This window comes from Thunnus thynnus, chromosome 17 (genome assembly GCF_963924715.1).
Source record: "Thunnus thynnus chromosome 17, fThuThy2.1, whole genome shotgun sequence".
In the NCBI taxonomy this organism is placed as follows: domain Eukaryota; kingdom Metazoa; phylum Chordata; class Actinopteri; order Scombriformes; family Scombridae; genus Thunnus; species Thunnus thynnus.
Window position 1 is genome coordinate 21,073,060 of NC_089533.1, and position 17,037 is coordinate 21,090,096.

Below are 17,037 nucleotides of genomic sequence, written 5' to 3' on the forward strand. Positions count from 1 at the left end.
TGTTCGTGCTCCCTCTCCCCAGAGCTGTAACCATGTAGTTATCTAGTTTTCCGCCCTCCTGTGACTCACTTTTTTTTAATACTACAGTTCTGTCGTCCTCCTGCTCAAAGTACATTTTAACCACCCAAATGTGTGCATTTGTGTTTGCACAGGCTTGTGTTGAGGGAGGTTTACTTGTGCGTGTGTGTAGTGACAGCATGTGTATGAAGACAGTGTTGCATTAAGGAGAGCTTTCTTGCACCCATGTTGGCTTATAGTGGCATGAGCTTGCTTGTTTGTATGTGTGTAATTTTATGCAACACTTCAGAGACAAGCAGCACGCTTGTGGGTGTAAAGGCCAACACAACTGTGCACATTAGCATGTGATTATGTATGTGCTTTATGGTTCAGTGTCATTAGCTTTTATCACAGAATGTCTGGGAACATCAAACCAACAAAGACCTAATAGACAAGTCATTTTGTTGTGTTTTTCTAAAAACAAACCCTCTAGCATTATTGTCTGACAGTTTCAAAATGTCAATGTGATTATTATATCATCAAGTTAAAAGCATATTGTTACCACTTGGAGAAATCCCCCAATATAGCACTAATGTGTGCTGTACCATTTACAATATTTACAATTTACATAACAAAATATCTTGTTATCTCATGTCTGTTGGTAAATTTGTACAAACATGGTTTTTCTCTTCAGCCAATTACTTTGCTCTCTGTGTCATGTGCATGCAAACACAGCGAACAACCGGTAATTTGTTCAGTAGCTGATCAAGTCCCACATAAAGGTAGTGTATTTGCACGGTATTACATTATTCAAGGTGATGCTACTAGACCAGAAGAATGTGAAAAAGAGGAGGAGAGCAAGGCAAGGAGAGATACCAAAGTGTCTTTTCACTTTATAATTATATATAAATAAATGTCACATAATTAGAAGTTATGATACCACACCAGACTTAATTACAGTATATTTTCTTTTATTAATAAATCCCCTTTTCTTCTAGAAAAGAAATGCTTACATTTAAAGTATGCAAAAGGCTCAAATACTTGAAGCAGCTCAACACCTACAGGTATATATACAGCAGAAACAAAACAAAACAAAAAAAAACAAAAACAAGTTTGACAAAGTTGAAGTGTATTTGATACATCCAGCCAGGCACTTAAAATCCTAAAAGGTTAAACAAAAACCCGCATGAGAGTATTTGATCATAACTATTTGAAATAGCTGAGATTACAGTATTTAGCAGGTTTGTCAAACAATACCAGACTATTTACTAGATACTCATTTGAAACAATATTTTACCATTAGAATTACAAGAATACATTAGTTTCAGCATGTGTACTATGTAACTGTTAGGTGCACTATAGACATTTCATCAATTAAGCAGCCAGACCGTAAAAATCTGACGATCAAGGATGTTGTACTGGACAAACAATAAAACTGAAGTAACCACTATTCCTCAGAATGATTCATGCAGATAGAGAACAATAATGCAAAATATTTGGGTTACTGCATCCTCGTCACATTAGGAGATCATCAGTAAAACCTGCAAAATATTTTTTATTCATCTTTTAAAAGATGAAGAAAAAGTCTCCAAACCCATCACACACTAGGTAGAAATATGATTACAACAGTATGTTTGTGATGACAAAAGCATGAATATGTGTGTTTGCAGTAAAAAAGCAAGTCTGTTTTCTCAAGAGCTTAATGCAGACATTTTGTCATGAACTTAATTAGTAATGCAGAAACCTTAATTACCAGAGTGTTCCTTAGACAAAAATGGAAAAACTATACAATCAAATATGTCTTTTAAGACATCTTTAGCATCTAAACTGGCACATTAAAGCACTTTAAAGTAGGAAAGTACTTAGATAAAATGTGTTTTCTCCATTGACAAAAGTACTGATACAGTACAGGACAGCAAAAATATCACCGATGAGAGAAACATCAAAATTATTTTAAAAATCCTTATGAAGAAGGCATTTCATCCCACTAAATCATTTGTTGAGAAATTGTTATGTGTGTATTTATCCATTAGTGCAAGTGCAAATAGAGAGCATCCCAAATGACCACACAGACCTGTTGGTACCATGAAACAGGAAGCCTTGTGAGCACACAGTATATACAGGGTTCACATCAAGCTGTGTAGTCTGTGTTAGATGCATTAATGCATAAACATTATTCTCTGACCTTTACATTCAGATGGCTTAATACCAAAGACATGAAATATGAATACATTTGTATAGATTTTTATAATATACATACTATAAAGTAGCATTTTGTTGAATAAAAATTAAGACACTTGGATTCACATGTGATACATTCAAAGAACATTTCACAAAAATATGCAAAAAAAAAACCTATTTAATATTTTTTTAAATCATGCCAAATAAATTGGACCATTTAAGTGTATTTTGTTATCATTATCTGCAGGAATCAGCTTCTCACAACTCAGTACTTGTAAATAGTAAATCGCTTTATAGACCAGAAAAAAAAATTTTAGAAACACCCTTAATAATGTACTTATTTGCTTTGAAGAAGTTTCTGGTTTCTTTAGTCTTCTATGATAGTGCACTGAGGGGCAAATTCACAAAAGGATTGCTAAACCTGTGCAAATGAAACAAACAGAAACCGTGTAATTCACAAAGGGTGAAATGCACCCCAAACTGTGCTGCCAAGCAAGTAGCCTCGGCGCTCTTTTGCTATATGCATGTATGTAAATTAGATAATATGGATACATGTGACGCAAAATTGGCCCCTTTCTATGCAAATGAGCCTCACTGGAAAAACAGTTCAATTCACAAAGACCAGCGCTAATAGCCATACACAGTTAGACTGAAATTATTAGTGTCTTCAGAGAGTTGATGGTAACTGAATCTCATTCAATCTCTCTCTCTTCAAATCAAGCTTGTGCGGCACTGAATGATATTGAATTGATATTATTATTACATATTATTATTATTATTATTATTATAATTATTATTAACCCATAAAGACTTCTTTTTTACAAGCAATTCCACCTCATAAATCTGTGTTTAGTGGCTGACCTGTGTAGATGTGTAGCAGAACACAGAACATTAATTACTGTCAGATCCTGACCGATCCAGTGTTAATGAAGTTACCGCTGCTGTGCCACATGCGTAAATTGTATTGTTAGAGCTGCTGTATGATGCTGCAGCCAGCTGTGACACACAGCCAGTTGTGGGCAACAAACATCAGTACTGATGTTTATGCCACAACCCGACACATTCAGTGGCATCTGAACAACATTATTGTAAGATTCAGACATTAATATAACACATATCAGACCTGCCTGAGTCACATTAATAGCTGTATTCTGACATTTGACATGTCAGAAAATTATTTTACTAGATGTGAAATACTAGAGAAGTAAAAGTAGCAAAACACATGAAAGTTGGTTTGTGATTGTGGAGAGCTCTGTGTGTGCGCACCTCTGCTAATTAAAGACACACTCTGCAGTTTTCATTTTGGACCAAACTGTGTGCTGAAATGTGGAGAAAAGCCTGAAACAGTGGAAACTGCTCCACTATATCAGTCAGATGCAAAACAAGCTGCAAAAGCAGCTGCAAAACTTTATGGGCGTGTTTGCACCGTCATATCATTAGCGCAAAATCTTTTATGCATCGGACCTTGTGATGGGGCAGATTGCAAATGATGCACAATTCATGGTGCCATCAGCAGCTGCAATCCATTCTTTGTGAATTCGCCCTTGAATATCTTTGGGTTGTGGACAGTTGGTTGGGACATTTTTCCACATTTTCTGACATTTTATCGACCAAACAACTAATCAATTAATCAAGAAATAATCGACAGATGAATTGATAATGAAAATAAGAGTTAGTTGCGGTGCTAGACATGTTTGTTATTGTATAGAATTACCCACAAATCTATCAAATTAATAAACTCTAACACGCAATCATGTACAATTGTGTTTCTGTTGCCACAGCAGCCTGATAAACAGTATATACTGCAGACTGCAAAGTATTTTTATTACCTACAGAAAGGTTGTGAGATACTTCTTACAACTCTTTGGAAAACCAAAACCTTTGTTTAAGTTAAAGCTTGAATACTGAGGAGGTTTTGTGCAATGGACCCCAGATTTTTGTACATCACTGATGTTGATGACCATCTATTTTATAATGTCACCACACTGCAACACTGGAACTTTTGATTTATCCCATAATTTTAACAGAGGACGTTTAGTATTTTATAATTTTGACTTGCATCTTTTAAATGTAATCTCTGAAAGTTTAAGAATCACTGGACAGAATATAAATAAGTGAAAAGTTCCAAAAAAGTACCATATGTAGTAACACTTTCAGCACTTTTCAGCACTTTAACATGCATAAAATCAAGATTAAATTTAAACATGGAGACAGTATATATATATATATATATATATATATATATATATATATATAATACTGATGTTAGAAAATTTTCTCTCATCTTAACTTTGGTTATGGATGAGCCATACCTTTTTCCTATAACGGTAACATATTGGTTTTCTTTACTACATAAGGCAGCTAAGAAGGAGTTTGCATCCTAATTACAGAAAGGTCAAATGAATCAATATACTTTTTCACTTTAACATGGTGTCTGTGACAAGGAAAGTTGTGATTAATTCATATGTGGTGCGAATAGAAGCACGAATAGATGTAGGGCCTGCCTGAAGAGTGTGTGCACAAAAATCAATGTTGCAGTGTGTAAATAAAATAAATAAAGGTCAAAGTGCTTGAAGATTCAATACACCAGTGTGTGTGAAGATACCAGCGATAGTGCTCTAATCAAATACTGAAGCCTCAGCAATCAATTACATGATTTCGTGCATGCAGCTTCATATTGGACACTTGTTTTCTGACTGCTGTAGGCTATAGGCAGGAGTCCCAGTGTGTCTGCAGGTCATATGTGTCCAGGAAGTCTGTGGAAAAGACACTAGTGGGTGTTGGAGGGCCCAGTGGAGCCAGAGCAGGGGTTTCCTCACCCCTCTCTTCTCCCATGGTGAGGTCCAACCAATCCATACTGTCCAGGCCTTGCTCCCCCTCCGCTGATAGGTTGAATGTATCCATGGGAGATGGTGGATGGTCCAAGATGCTGGGGGTGCACAGCATTTGGCTGTGGAGGTCATCAATCAAAGTCAACAGACCACCAGGCTCCACCCCCAGGAGAGGCGTTCCAGTGGTGCTTTCCAGAAAGTCCTCCAGACGTCCACTTGTACAATCACTGAGCTGTTGCTTCTCTTCTGGGGTGTCGACTGGAATCTGAAGCTCAGGTGGTGCAGGGGGGGTGAACTGTGGGGTGTCACAGCCGGGCAGGGAGGGGGGAGGAGGGGAAGAGACAGAAGACGTGGAACTAAGGTGGTCCAGAGAAGGGTCTGGTGCTGGTTTGAAAGTGGTGGACATTTCTGAAAGGAAAAACGCAGAAAAACACTGAATTTTAAATTCAGATGGTCTTAATGGTTACTTAATTGCTGAGTAAACCTTAAAAAATGTTAATTCAGAACAAACATGTTCATGTTATTGCATCTTACCTCCTGTCTGCAAAATGATGTCAATAAAATCATCTTCATGCTCTGTATCCTGAGAACAGACAAACAGGTGGGAACAACACAGTTCAGCTGAGTCCATGGTTAAGTCACAACTCACCACAATACAACACAATACTAATCTAACATGGCATGGTGTAATGCAAAACAATGTAACGAAACGGAACACAAAGCAACACAACTTTGCTTAATAAAAGGTACAGTAGCAAAACCTAAGAAAAGGCCCCCGAGGGCAGTAAAAATCATACTTTCTGAAATATGATCATTAAATTCATAGTGTGGAAAGGGCCTCCATGAAACAATCAAACATGCAGTGCATCATACTTTGTTATCAGGTGATGACGCAACTGTCTTAATGGAAGCAGGAGAAAGAGGACTAAACAGGACATCCATACTAGGGCACACCTCCTAGAGGAGAGGAGAGGAGAGGAGAGGAGAGGAGAGGAGAGGAGAGGAGAGGAGAGGAGAGGAGAGGAGGAAATTAGAAGCTTCCATTCACTTTCTGTTGCAAGATATGGGGGAGATTTGATTTTCTGTGCATCCAAAGTCATCACCATGTCTTTTATAAAGGTGACTGGATGATACAAATCACACTGAAAGATTATCCATGTCATCTACTTACAGTTTCAGAGGAAGGTGATATGGTGTTTTCCCCTGAGGGAGTGGTCTCCAAGTCCTTGAAGAAAGGCTGCAGACTGGGTGGTGCTGACAAACACTGAGCGACTCCCTGCTGAGGTTCATCTACAGATACCTGCAGTCCCCCGTTGTGTGCCTTCAATTCATCAGACAAAGCGGAAAGATAAGAACAGAAGCAACAGTACTAGTTACAAAACAAATCAGTCAGAAACCATTTTTTCTACATTAGACTTTATCTTTAAAGAAATTTCTGATTTTAGTAATGCCAACAACTCATTCATAGTTGTAAACACATCTGCCTACACAAAAGAGTGATACTTATACACTCTTTCTGGTCAAGGATGTCTTGCTCTCATCATCTGACCTTGCAAACCTCCACTCCAAAACCTTCTTCAATAAACTTTATCCTGATGCCTCCCAGTATAAAGAGTGTCATCGGAGGGATAAAGAGACACGGAAGACTGCTGATAACAGCAATATGTGAAATCAGCACACAGTGTCCCACTAAATCTTGTCATTTTTGGAGGCACACCTGCACTCGACGAGAGATACCGTACATCTCAATTAGCCGAGATGAGATGGCGTCTTTGTTCCTCTTCTGTTAACAACATAAATCATAGTAATGGAGGGTGTCGTTAGAGTAATTAGCAAAGCAATAATAATCAGCATCAGGCTAGTGTCAGACACTCTTATCATATACTGCTGTCACTGTCTCAAACAGCATACATCATTAATTTCTGCTCCTATAGGACTCAGTGGAGCAGTTCTCTTTCACTCCCATCTTTCTCTCTCGCTTTAAAGAACATTAACAAACTGTCCTGTTGTTGCACAAGTGATGGGGAAAGAGGCTCAAGGACTCTGGGGTTTGGTTGAGAATGAAGTGTATGACCGGCATCCATTAAATGTGTAAAAGAGATGGTATGAACACTTTGAAAATGTTTCAACATCTGCTGCTCAGCGGCTACTTATGGTGGCAGAAATGCTCCATCTACAGTTTTTAAAGGGACGTTTCACCAAAACAATCATATATACTTGCATACCCATTGTCATATTGAGCAACAAGGTGTGTAGCATGAATTGCTAAGTCTGTATGTTAAGAAAGCAATACAACTTTTAAGGCTCAAAATACCCATAAATATTTTACAATGCAATGTTTTACCAGTTTTTTCGTATTTTCTGTATTGTGCAGTTGAGCTACTTTGAATCTGCAAGATGAAACAATCAGTGTCTTTATTTAAACCTCACCTTTAAATTTTGTTGTTTCAAGAATTCAAGATGCATGCTCTGTTTGGACTGATTATCAGCTGTTGTCAGCTGAACAGGGTCGTGGCTTGGGAGCTTGGCTGGAGTAGACTGTAGTCGCTAATGGAAAATGGAAAATTGAAAGAGCTTAGTTAGTAATGTTAAGTACTAAATATAATAATAAAAACGTACATCAAGCAATAGCTTTTTCATGAGTTAGTTTGAGGCAGACCGTTAGTGGTTGAAACACTGTCATTGTGCAGGTACTTCTAAATCTTCACGCACTACTGTATATGTATAAAACACAATACACTATAAAATTACACTTCCTGTCCGTAATGCTTAGATGGTTGATATTAGTGTTGGAGAAAGTTGGTTTATCTGTAAATATACTTCCCTTCCACAAGGGAATCATGCATAGACGTGGTCAGGACTGTACAGACATTCTCAGGCAAAAGAAATAATTTAAAAACTGTCTTTTTGTGAGAAAAAACACACAAGGGAGCTTCTGAAAGTGAGACGTGTACCTGCAGTGTAATGTGATTGGTCGCTTTGTTCTCAAGTAGGTCAGTTCTTTGGTTCTCAGTGATGTGACTGGTCAGTGCGATCAGGAAGTGGTTACCGTTGCCATCGGTGACCAGAGTTGGGGTGGAGTCACTCTTGAGGAGATCAAGAGTGAAGGAGGGAGTGGAGCATGACTGCTGGTTGAGGTGTGCTTGAGACACCTGTACATATAATAAAAGAAATAACTTTAAGAGAAAGAATACGAATTTTCCTACATATTGTCAGCACGGCAAAATGGTGCCTGGAAATTCTGTGTTGACTTGCTGCATCTGTTATTAGAACAACATGCTGTTATTTTTACAGAAACCCTTGCCAAAGATAGCATTGCATTGTTAAAAGATCCTACCTGCAGTGACTGCTTTTGCCCCTTTTGTTTCTGTTGTATTAGCAACTGTTGCTGCTTCAGATGTATCTTCGTCTGTATCTGGATTTGTTGTGGCTGTTTCGTCTGCTGCTGTTGTTTAAATTGCTGCTGTAACAGTGACTTTTGTTGCTTCAGTAGAATCTGTTGCTTCAGTTGCATCTGCTGTTGATGTTGTTTTGAATGCTGATGCTGTTGTTGTGACTGTTGGCTCTGCTGCTGCAGTTTGAGCTGCTGTTTGTGAGATTTCTTCTTTCTCTGCTGAGAAAGTCTTTGCAGGTTCTGTTGATTGTCCAGCATCTGATTGTTGTTGTGAATGTTGTGCTGTTGCTGTAGCAATAGTTTCTGTATGGCCTGTTGCTGGGCCAGCTGCAGAGTGGTTTGCTGGAGACGTACATGTGCATCTTGTTTTGTTTGTGCGGTCGTCTGCCCTGGCTTGATTTGCAGCTGAATCTGCTCCTGAGTTTGGGAGTGCAGTAATCCATGAGTGTCTGGTGATTGCATAGTTGTTTCAGACGCAACTTCCTCTGCATCGATGGCTTCCTGTTTCACAGTTACCTTGGTAACGTCCATCTCACATGAAAGGGAGGATGATGGGAGTGGGAGACCGGGCTTATCAGGTGGTTCTTGTTTTACTCTTACAAGAACCACAGGCTCAGCAACTTGTCCTCCTCTTTTCCCGTGCTCCAGCTGCATCCTGAGTACCTCCACCAGCCTCTGTTTCTGCCTTAGCATCCTGGTCAATTCCTCTATCTGCTTATCTTTCTGCTGCAGCATCTTGTCTTTGTCCATAGCTGGAGCTGTGGTTGTGGTGGTGATGGCAGCTGATGAGACCGGGCAGTGTTTCTGCAGAGAGACGGGCTTTAAAGAGAATTCACAAGGTGCTGCGGTGGAGCACGAGGGCTCTTCTTTAATGTTTGTGGGGAGATGAGAAGTTGAAGATGGCTGTAGGCTCAGCTGTGAGAGAGAGAAGGAGGAACAAAAAATAGTTAAAAAATACAGTATTAAAGTAGTTGTAATACGTGTATATAGTAAGTATATATTAAGCTGTACTAATTATATATTGGTAATACACTACTAGAGTACAATACTAGTCAAAAATGGCACATTTTGTACATTAATCATAGCTGCATATGGAAGTACATACTTATTACAACACAATTAAATATATTATTAAGTATACTATAATTTTTTTTTATAAAGGAACATTAAAAATGTGTGTGTGTCATATCCTGGTAGTTTATGAATAAATCAATAACCATACTCAAATTTGTAAGATGAGTGGGGAATGTCGCTGTTTATTTATGAACAATTTAACATGTCACATATGAAAAAAATACAGACCATTTCCCCTAAAGGGTTGCTGTTAAAGCAGGTATCCTCTGGACTCATGGGGGCCGGTGAGTGGTCAGAGGGGGTGAGGGAGACGGGTGGGGGGGATACAGTGCCACCACAGGTCATGAGCTGCTGAGGAGTGGCTGCAGCTGGGGTGGCACTTCTTCTTGCATCAGCTATATGGAGGTTAAGAAAGGTAATATAACATTAAACATATCAAGTAAGTCAAGTCATAACATTATGCAGACAGCAGACAGATAATACATAACCTATGCTGTTGTCTTTTTAAAAAACTTGATTTAGCCATAAAAAATGAACTGAGCACGATCAATTTATGTACAGTATGTGCAATGATTTTTACAGCAAGACCCCATTTGACTAATTGTGATTGCATTAAATTACAAACAAAATTGTACATATCTATGAGTAGGGCTTTATAGTGAAATCACCATTCTTCATTTACCTGACTGACTGATCAGAGAGGATATCTGCTGACACTGAAACTGAAACTGTTGTTTCTGTTGTGATGAACTGTTATTGACGGTGGCTGCCGCAGTTTTAGGGGATTTTCCTGCTCCTTCAGCCCCTAGCCCTGTGGTACCCCCTACTGTTGGAGAAGAGGTAGTGTCAATGCCTCCATTCAACTCCTGGTAGGTCCTCAGCCTCTCAATAAGGTCATTTTTGGTGCCGGAGACAGGCAAGCCACGTAGCTTTAACTCGGACTTCAGTTCTGCCACCTGACAGACGACAGAGTAAAAGAGAGATTGAGATTGAAGGGAAAGAGTGAGGAAAAGTGGAGAGATGAGAATACATATTAAAGGAAAATGGAAAAGGATCAAAGTAAAAAGAAGAGAGAAAACAAAAAGACAGAGCAATCCATCACTCTCCCTCTCTTTGTCAGCTCCGAGTTTGCAGGCCACTCTTCAGTGACAAAACTTTGTTAACAGAGGATGTTTTACACACATCAAGTTCTATCCACCAACTACTCCATCGACTCAGTAGCTTGTAGGCAGCAGAGAGAGAGCTGCTGGTCTACATTGTACTGATTCTTGACTGAAATGTACTATAATATGGGTGAGTAATCATAACCAATGCTGCACACATCATGAGAAGTAAAAGAAGAAGAACAAAAGATACAGATCATGAATTAATCAAGCCATTTATTTTGGATTTGCATGCTGTTCTGCAACTAACCTTCATTTCATCCAGGTTTGGAGGTAGACACACTGGTTTGGTCCCCCCTGAAGGGGTAGAACTCTGATGGCTGAGACTTCCCTGGTTAGAGGGGGCTGTTGAAGGGGCAGCGACAAGTTGATGTGGGGAGGAGGTGGTCATGGAATTGGAGGAGGAAGAGGAAGATGGCTGCTGGTCTGTCTGAGGTCTGTTGTATAGAAAGAGAGACATGAAGGAAATGGATTGTGATCTCTGCAGTCAGTTTTAGACAGCTAAATGCAAATAAACCTTAACACAAGATACCAGCACCCCAGTTTTGGGACTCACTTGGGTGGTGCAGGCAGGATGGTGTGGTAGTTGTGGTGCTGCTGTTGCTGCTGCTGCTGCTGTTGCTGCTGTTGACTGAGGATCTGGAGCTGCAGGAAGAGCTGCTGCTGCTGGAGGATCTTGGCATAGGATGAGTCCAAATGGGGAGGAGGCTCTTTATCTCCCTTCTGGTCAGGAGGGATGTACTGATGGTATTTTAATTTCTTTATCTAGAAGGCAACACATTAACAAAAGAACAAATAATCATTTTATAAATATTTATTATTGTTTGTCTCCTAGTATTAGATCTAGTTTTGTCTACATGTCAGAACCAAAAGATCTACCTTAGGCTTGTTGTCCTTGGGTTTCTTGTGTCTCTGGGCAGAGCGGTCACAGTTTAGTTTAGGCTGGGACTACAAATAGAGGAGTTTTTCAAGTAAGTGTATGCTACAAACTTTAAACCTGCATTAATTGTATTTTTGGCCACTTGGATGGCAGTAAAACAAGCTGTAAACACACTTTTATAAATATTATCATCTTATAAAGTTGATATGGCCAAAACATTAGCAAAGAGTTGCCTATTTACGCATCCAACAGAAAGAGAGCAAGATAAGCTTTCATTTGAAGTCATGTTTCAGGCCACCTGGCAAATGTTATGTATTTCCTGTTAGCTCTGTTTTGGTCTCCACTAATTCCTGAGGGAAATATCTGGCTCATTAGCTGCTAAATGCTCCGATATGTTCCCCAGCTAGCTGCTAACTTTGTCTGTCTGCTGTTTGGCGCTAAAAGACACTAAATATGTGTTTCATGCACTGTTTCACACAATTTCGTGTTCTGTTCATCCCTTTTAGCGACCCCTGTCACATTACACATAGTGATGTGATCCAGCGCTGACATAAAAATATTGATTGGAGCAGCTTTAAAACAGACCACCAACTGTGAAAACAGTGGCGAATCCAAGCACAGTTCACTCATGTTCTCTTTCAAGACATTTTAAACCTTTTTGTTTGACTGGCCTTGAGAATGTTGCTTACCTTAATCTGACAGGTAACACCTGCCCTCTGGGCAGATGGTGCTGGCACCCCATTGGTCAGCTTTAGTGAGGGGGAGGATCCAGAGATTGGTGGAAGAGGAGGAGCTGGAGGAGGGACCTGATGGATAAGAGGAATACATAATCTAAGGGATGGTTTAACCATAGCCTTACAACTCTGACACAGTACTTACACCTAAACCTTGGAAAAAGAAAGAACTAGAAGAAGAAGATGAAAATTCAACACTTCACAGACCCCAGCAGTAAGATGACATAGTGAAGCTTTATGGTAAATAATTAAGTAGTTTTTCTGTAAAGTTATCTATTGTAATGGAGTATAGACACATTTACTTTGAGTTCCAGTTTTACAATCTTGCATGACACACAACATGCCAGTCACACTGTGTCTACCACACAGTGATCCTACCTGTGAAGGAGATGGGATGCTGCTCCCAGCCAGTGTCTCTGGTGGAGAGGGCAGAGGTCCCAAGCCCAGAGGAGACTCCTGGCTGACTGGCTGTTCTGGAGACAGACTGTCATAGCTGTCCTCATCACATGACGAGTTATCCGCTGAAACCTTTGGAAACTGCGTCTCTAAGAGTGAGAAGGATGGATTGTGACGAGAGAGATAAATAAAAACATAAATAAACCTTAAAGCAGAGTGGTGCAAGAACTGCATTTATCCCTCCGTGAGGGAGGGAGTGTATGACACCCAGTATCAAACATTGCCATAGTGAAAGCTAGTGTATCTACCTCCTTGTCTGAGTGTGTGTGTGTGTGTACCTGTTTTACTTGTGTACATCGCTGCAATAACAGACCACACAGCAAACTGTTATCACCTGCACTCAGAGGTGTTGACACAGTGGATGCCTCCATACAATCCAGACTTACTCCACTGTGACAATGAACTAACGCCTTGTGGGCATCTCTTAGTTCGGCCAAAAGGGTTGAGCTACACATCACTGCATGTATGCCTCTCTGATTGTGTGAAATACTACGAAAAATACACACAAGCTTCTTCAACGGTATCTGCTCTAGTAATGTCAACCAGTGCATTAATGTGATTGCTGCAGAGCAACCGAAGCGCTCTCCCTCTCTGTGTGTGCATCATGCCCATGACAGCCAGTTGTAGATAACTTCACTGAAAAAATGCTTATTTTGTCCATGATGAGTCAGGCCATTTCTGACTGAAAGTTTTCGTTCATCTAAGTTTCAACACAGCCCCCTCACTCATACCAGTTTTCATCTGACAGATGGCATCTCTCTGGGGAATGACGTTATGCTGAGAATTCTGAAGGATCATTTCTGTAATTTATGCCATGAGTGCATTAACTGTTTATGTAATGGCTTATGCCAGCCTTCTGTGCTACAGTACTAATGATGTACTCTTTACAAAGTGCTTTCCAGGTAACAAATAAACATAAGAGAATAAGATTTTTAAAAAATGGACCTATAACTCAGGGGAAGTATGTAAAAGCCTGTCATCAGTCAACCAAAGGATGAATGTTTCCATATCAGCTGGCATCAGTCAGGTTGAGACATCCTACAGCGCAGCAGTGAATCCGAGCCGTGCCCCCCCTGCTAATTTTCCCCTCAGGGATATCATATAATCATGTCATTAATATGCAGGCTTTTGAGCCTTTACAGGGATTTACGAAATAAAAGGTACCTGCAAGGATCATCTGGACTAGGATGGAGACTTTTCTTTTCTCTGGTGGATGTGTGTTATTTAATTAGAGAAGCTGCTATGGGCTGGAACAGACAGCTATGTAGAATACACCGCTGGCCATTAATTTAGCATCAGCAGGCAATGAAGAAAAGACAACATGGGGCTGATTTAATACCCTCTGATCCAATAATGTGATGACTTCCCTACTGCTGAGCTGTGCCAGTGTGTGTCTGTGCTTGGTCTGTTTGTGTCTTTGCATGTCAACTCTGTGTAACTCTTGTGTTCCCAGTGCTCCTACAGTAAGTGGCGGTAATGCAATTGTGTTTATTGTGTCGCCGTGACGGAGACGGATAATCCACTGACACCGTACCTTATTGAATCTCAGCATTCTTCCTTCCACACATCAATCAAGCAGCTGGGCCCACTGTCTCTGATCTCATCCTCTAATATCTGACAGTACTGGCACTGGACCAAATATATGCAATAAAAGTTGTGCATGTTCTTTATATAAATCCAATTTATGCGACAGTATGGGTCCTTTCTTTGTCTTCAATTCTTTCTTTCTCTTCAATTAGTAGTTAATTCTCCTAATCAAAGCTAATGGGTTTTATTAACAGACACTGTAGCTATTGAAAGCTGACAGCTGAGAAGGATATGTCTTCAGTTCCTGTCTGTCAAGCAGACATGAGACGGCATGCATGATTTACTACATCCTAGTTTAACCTTTCTAAACCCACAGCTAAGGCCGTTTGAAGCATGAATACTCAGGTGGGGAGGGAGTACGTGTGTGACTTGGGATGTGAATGTGCATGTGTGCTTGTGTTTCAAATGTTTGTCGCCAGGCATGTGTGAGTGCCTGTGTGTGTGATGAGAACAGCTGAGGCTTCTGAAAGGCAACATCAGTATGTTCATGATAGCTGGAAGAGATGGCCAGGAGGGACATCCTGTCAGGAGTCTCAGACTGTGGGTGTGTTGTGAGACATCACACATATAAAATTATGTGTCCCCCTCCCCTCCTCCACAAATATATACTGGGCAAATTTTATTTAAAGGTGCATTTATAGATTTTCGGCCACAAGGGGGCAGAAAACACAATCTGACAGATATATCCAGTCTGAATTGTGTTTTTTGGCCACCTGATGAAAATGAGCCCAACATTCACTCTTCTGGTCTGCTTTGACCTCATTTGATTCAGTGTCAACATCAAAAATATTGATATAGTGGTTTAAGTATTTATTTGGTTTAATTTTATGAGTAAATCCTAATTTGATCATATTGATCTATTAAGACAACAATGTTTTATTTAAAGCATAGGTTCACAATTTTTCAAGTCCAAAACAATGGTTTTTAATAGCCAGTATAAACAGGAGGAATAATTACAGCAAGCAAAACCTCTTTTAATGTTCATATAGGCCACAGTATTATTTTCAGACAGACTTGAAAAATTGTGAACCTATCTTTTAATCTGGTGGCCATGACAAGGTAAAAAGGCCTCTTACAGGAGACAGACAGGAGCAAAAATCAACAAGCTTATTGGATTCTCTGTTGAAAGTATATCAAAAACAGACAGAGCCTGCAGCCAGCTTCAGTTACTACATCTGTGCTTTTACAGCAGTTCAAATGACTCTTATTCGTGCCACAGTGCTGATGCTGTTGGTGTTCAAGGTCAAAGGGGCTGCAGTCAGCTTAATTAATCATGATCTTAATCATCATAATTTAACACTTATGTTAAGCTTGTAATTGGCTCTGCCAGTGAGAAATAAATGTGAAAGGAGTTCATTGTAGTCTGACTATATTGGATGAAGATGGCTGCAGTCCAATAAAAAGAGTTAATTTGGCGAAAGATAATTGTAGAAATGCTGAATTACCTTGGATGGATTCCATTTGTAATTTAGACCCAGTGGAAGAGTAAATGACAAACAGAATCCATTCTGTATAAGTTACAGCTACCCAAAGCTGTAAGACCTATTAGACATTCTATGAATCTCATCACTCAAGACCTCAGAGATTCAATAAAAGCTTCAAAGGTCTGCTCATGTGGTCCCTTTACCTGGGACCATGATCTGAAGCCTGGCTAACTTACCTATGATGGCCTGTTTGATGCTGGAGTGGACAGGTAGGATGTTTTTGTGGATCAGTTCCATAGGCCCCGGGCGGTGGGAGATCTTATCGTTCAAACCGTCGGTTAGACGAGCTCTTTTCAGCTGCAGCTGCTTGGCCTGCAATGACGGCTCTGCTGATGTCTCTGGACATTAAATGATGGAAAGATTTTTGACCAGTGTGCTATAGGTAATCTTTGGAAGTTACTTGTATGAGTGGTGAAGGCTCCCGACAGGCAGAAGGCACTATGAAACACTCACCCTCTAGGATGTGCATCCTGATCAGTTCAGATCGCTCTGGCCGACTCCTGATCTTTCGCTTCAGATAGTCCTCAGTCTGGAGATACAGAGATTAAAAAAATGAGAGACAATTAAACACTCTTTTTGATTTATACCATATGCTTGTCATTTTTTCCCAATTCGGCTTGTGCCCTTCTTTAGTTTTCACTCAGTTTCTTCAGTCATTATACCTCTGTGCTACATCATATAGCATTTAGTGGATACTTTTATACATTGCATCTAGTCCAATAAGAGTATCTTATTTCTCTTTTCTGCCCTTTGCTGTACTATATGATTGTTCAAGAGTTAATGTAATGATATCATATGTTAGGGCCTACAGAGAGTATGAAAATCAGCTTGAAACAGGCCAGTTTTGACTCCAGTGATTGATTTGAGTGTGGCATACTCACCCGTGCTCGTTCCAAACATCGTCTCTGTTCATGGAAGGCAGCTGAACTTTTCAGTGCTTGGAGAATAAAGCGTGAGAGCAGAGTGAAAGTGGAGGGAGAGAGAGAGAGAGAGAGAGAGAGAGAGAGAGAGAGAGAGAGAGAGAGAGAGAGAGAGAGAGAGGGTATTAACATGGCAGTGTGTAGATTCATGCTACTGAGAGGAAATGGAGAGCAAAATGGCTTTGAATGGCTCTTTGCCTCTTCAGTTCAGTTTGAATAGGTTGACTGATGGTGAGGATTATTCCTCCTTATATTGCCAAATCTTTTCCTTTCTCAGTGTAGTAAATGCCTGCTCACACTGTACAGGCTCACATGCTTATAAGCCATGACAGAATA

At 40.0% G+C, this 17,037-nt stretch overlaps 1 protein-coding gene across 3 annotated transcripts in view; it reads right to left on the reverse strand.

The window, feature by feature from the left end:
• Positions 1 to 1,000: 1,000 nt before the first annotated feature.
• Positions 1,001 to 17,037, reverse strand: part of LOC137200924 (myocardin-related transcription factor A-like) — a 42,554-nt gene continuing 26,517 nt past the window's right edge. For all 3 annotated transcript variants that reach the window (XM_067615646.1, XM_067615647.1, XM_067615648.1), the window contains 17 exons: positions 16,663 to 16,718; positions 16,235 to 16,310; positions 15,958 to 16,119; positions 12,633 to 12,799; positions 12,210 to 12,326; positions 11,520 to 11,588; positions 11,197 to 11,405; positions 10,891 to 11,077; positions 10,160 to 10,433; positions 9,706 to 9,872; positions 8,347 to 9,318; positions 7,964 to 8,161; positions 7,440 to 7,556; positions 6,181 to 6,330; positions 5,883 to 5,966; positions 5,544 to 5,592; positions 1,001 to 5,417 (listed from right to left, as the gene is read on the reverse strand). In XM_067615646.1, the coding sequence (XP_067471747.1) occupies positions 4,885 to 5,417; positions 5,544 to 5,592; positions 5,883 to 5,966; positions 6,181 to 6,330; positions 7,440 to 7,556; positions 7,964 to 8,161; positions 8,347 to 9,318; positions 9,706 to 9,872; positions 10,160 to 10,433; positions 10,891 to 11,077; positions 11,197 to 11,405; positions 11,520 to 11,588; positions 12,210 to 12,326; positions 12,633 to 12,799; positions 15,958 to 16,119; positions 16,235 to 16,310; positions 16,663 to 16,718 (3,587 nt within the window). In that variant the 3' untranslated portion in view covers positions 1,001 to 4,884. The remainder of the gene's footprint in view (positions 5,418 to 5,543; positions 5,593 to 5,882; positions 5,967 to 6,180; positions 6,331 to 7,439; positions 7,557 to 7,963; positions 8,162 to 8,346; positions 9,319 to 9,705; positions 9,873 to 10,159; positions 10,434 to 10,890; positions 11,078 to 11,196; positions 11,406 to 11,519; positions 11,589 to 12,209; positions 12,327 to 12,632; positions 12,800 to 15,957; positions 16,120 to 16,234; positions 16,311 to 16,662; positions 16,719 to 17,037) is intronic.